The sequence below is a fragment of the Oratosquilla oratoria genome, chromosome 11 (assembly GCF_046742065.1).
Source record: "Oratosquilla oratoria isolate Oo_2021 chromosome 11, ASM4674206v1, whole genome shotgun sequence".
In the NCBI taxonomy this organism is placed as follows: domain Eukaryota; kingdom Metazoa; phylum Arthropoda; class Malacostraca; order Stomatopoda; family Squillidae; genus Oratosquilla; species Oratosquilla oratoria.
In genome coordinates this window covers 45457676-45460175 of record NC_134787.1, presented here as the reverse complement: position 1 = coordinate 45460175, position 2500 = coordinate 45457676, and the positions used below count along the sequence as shown (strand labels likewise).

General features: G+C 41.8%; 1 protein-coding gene across 1 annotated transcript in view; it reads left to right on the top strand.

Moving 5' to 3' along the window:
- Nucleotides 1–2500, top strand: part of LOC143030039 (putative glutamate receptor) — an 11008-nt gene that overhangs the window by 6349 nt on the left and 2159 nt on the right. Inside the window, exons 6-8 of the mRNA XM_076193243.1 lie at nucleotides 1–21; nucleotides 958–1136; nucleotides 2065–2230. The exon at nucleotides 1–21 is cut by the window's left edge and continues 210 nt beyond it. Of these exons, the coding sequence (XP_076049358.1) occupies nucleotides 1–21; nucleotides 958–1136; nucleotides 2065–2230 (366 nt within the window). The remainder of the gene's footprint in view (nucleotides 22–957; nucleotides 1137–2064; nucleotides 2231–2500) is intronic.

Here is a 2500-nt window from a genome sequence, read left to right as displayed (position 1 = left end):
GCCATCTTCAAAGGATTAGAGGTTAGTGTGTTTGCGTGTGGTGGTTCCCTGTCAGAGGTTTCACCATACGTACAACTTGAAACAGCGCCCAGCTTGGATAGGTGCAGATTGTCGGTATTGCTGGTTAAATGTCAGGTTAAACAGATACAATAATTATACAGAAATAATTGGGTTTGTGTATCCGAATCTTTATTATCTATTGTCACTGTCTCTAGCCAGGGTACAAGCTGGCTAAGATCTTTGTCCGTGGTATTGAAAGCCATGCATTCAGAAACCCGTCTGTTGGCGGACAGGACGTGTGTTCTTGTTCTCGAGTAATGCTCTCACAGCCGACATGAAATCCCCTGTCTGCAAGGCTAGGCCGAGAGCATGGGTTCCACAAGAATAAGTATTGAACATCGCTGACCTGATATTCTAAACAGTGCCCCAGGATCTATGGCCCCTACAACCAGTAGTGTCATGACGTCATTTTTCGTCAGATGGAAATGACATCATGATCTCTGAAGAACCCTAGATTAAACAGAATGCGTCACAATGTTAAGCGGTGTACAAACTGTGATACATGTACATTAGGATGTACACCCTATCACTTCGTAAACAATAGATGTCTATTTTAGAAGTATATTTTCAGTTATATTCTCAACTGATGCCAACAATTCTCATTTAAATATATACATTTTTCAGTGGATTAGAAACTGCCTCAATGATTTACCAGTTAGTCATAAAAAAATGTCATTTGGAAGAGATTTTCGCCATGGGCTATACAAATTTTTCATGACAAGATGATACAACAACAACAACAAAATAAGAACCGCTGCTTCACACAATTTCTCGAACCATTCCATGAAGTTTACACCACACGCGCGCACACACACACACACACACACACACACACACACACACACACTTATTTGATGTTGACCACTACTGAAGAGAACCCGTTCACCCTTATCACAGGTGGCTAAGTTCGACGAACAGATGAAACGAGTATTTGCGGGCCACCACGCCTTCTTCTCGTGGAAGTACTACGTTCAGTACAACCTGGCCGCCCGCTATGGCGACGCTTTCGGGAACACGCCCACCTACAGGGCGCAAGAAGAAACAGTCGTCCACACTGGGTATTCTTGGGGATTCAGGTGAGGAAAAAGTAGGTGAAAGAGGATTTCAATTATGAATAAATTAGAGTGACGAAGGCTCCTGGAAAAGGGAGCTCTTCCTGGGAAAGGAAGGTTTTCGTGAAGATGGAGGAACCTCCCGGATACAGATCAGTGTCCCACACATGGATGAGACCGGGTTGCGGAACTCGAAATTTGGGATTCCAGGATATGTGGACGGACAGATTGATTTAGTTACTGAGATATTTCCAATTAACTATGATTAATTAGATAGATTTTTTTTTCAAAATTCTAGAACATAAAGTGTTGTTTTGCCAACAAACTTCTACCCAAATTAAAACGTATATAAAATAATCTAGAGTCAAAGCTTATTTTGATCAAGGAAGTACAAGGAAGTATTCCTGTTAGCAATAAACAACGCTTTTATCCTTGAGGACAATGTTATATAAAAGTTTTAAAGGAAAAAATTAAGGAGGGAAATAGAACGGAGGGACAGTAGAAGTTAAAAATGACTAGCATCTTTTTTTTTTCTTTTTTTTTTTTTTTTACAAAAAATAGAACAATTACTCTGCCTAGTATTTCAATTAGTTGGGACAAGTTTCTACGTATGGATATCATTTCTTGTCGCTGTCACTGTTGTAAAGGAACTCCATGCCAAACATCTTGTGGCAATCAGTGCAGATATGCGAAGACAAGTGCTATCTCGAACCTCCTCTAGCATCTAGTAATGTGTCACACATCCTTCCCTGCCTTATTCAGGAAACCTCTCCCGTTTGCTGAGGACCGTCTTCTGATCTTCAGTCTCACTTTCTCACTTGCACCTGCAACAAGTGACCCTATCTGATGCCCCCCCCTTCCGTCCTGATTTTTTTTAAGTCGTCTACTTTGTGAGTTTGCATTATCTCTTCTCATCATTCTTGTCTCTTGCTAACGATTCCTGCGACTGCAGGAGGGGCGCGCCCTTCCGCAAAAGATTCGACCAGTTGATGCTACGTCTGCTGCAGGCAGGTCTCATCGAGTACTGGCTGGACGAGCTCATTATCACCCGAGCTCGGCATGAGAGGAACCTAAGGAAGGAAAAGGAAGCTAAGGAAGGAGTCACAGAATCAAACGTGGTACGTAAAACACAAACAAACCAGGATCTGTGATAATCACTCAAGGACGTCTCTGTGTTCATGATATTATGAGAGCGTCAGATTTATTTAATCTCTGTATTTTGTTCCTATCCGTTAACAGCAGGTTAATTTGGAAAGATCCCTGTCGTATAACCCTCCAGCGTTCTTTCTAGTGTTGCATCCTCTCTTCTCAATTCCGACTTTGACCCTTGTATTTGTTTTGCAATTTTCCTGTGCCACAAACTGATTTCTCTTCTCAAGGTTGGTACA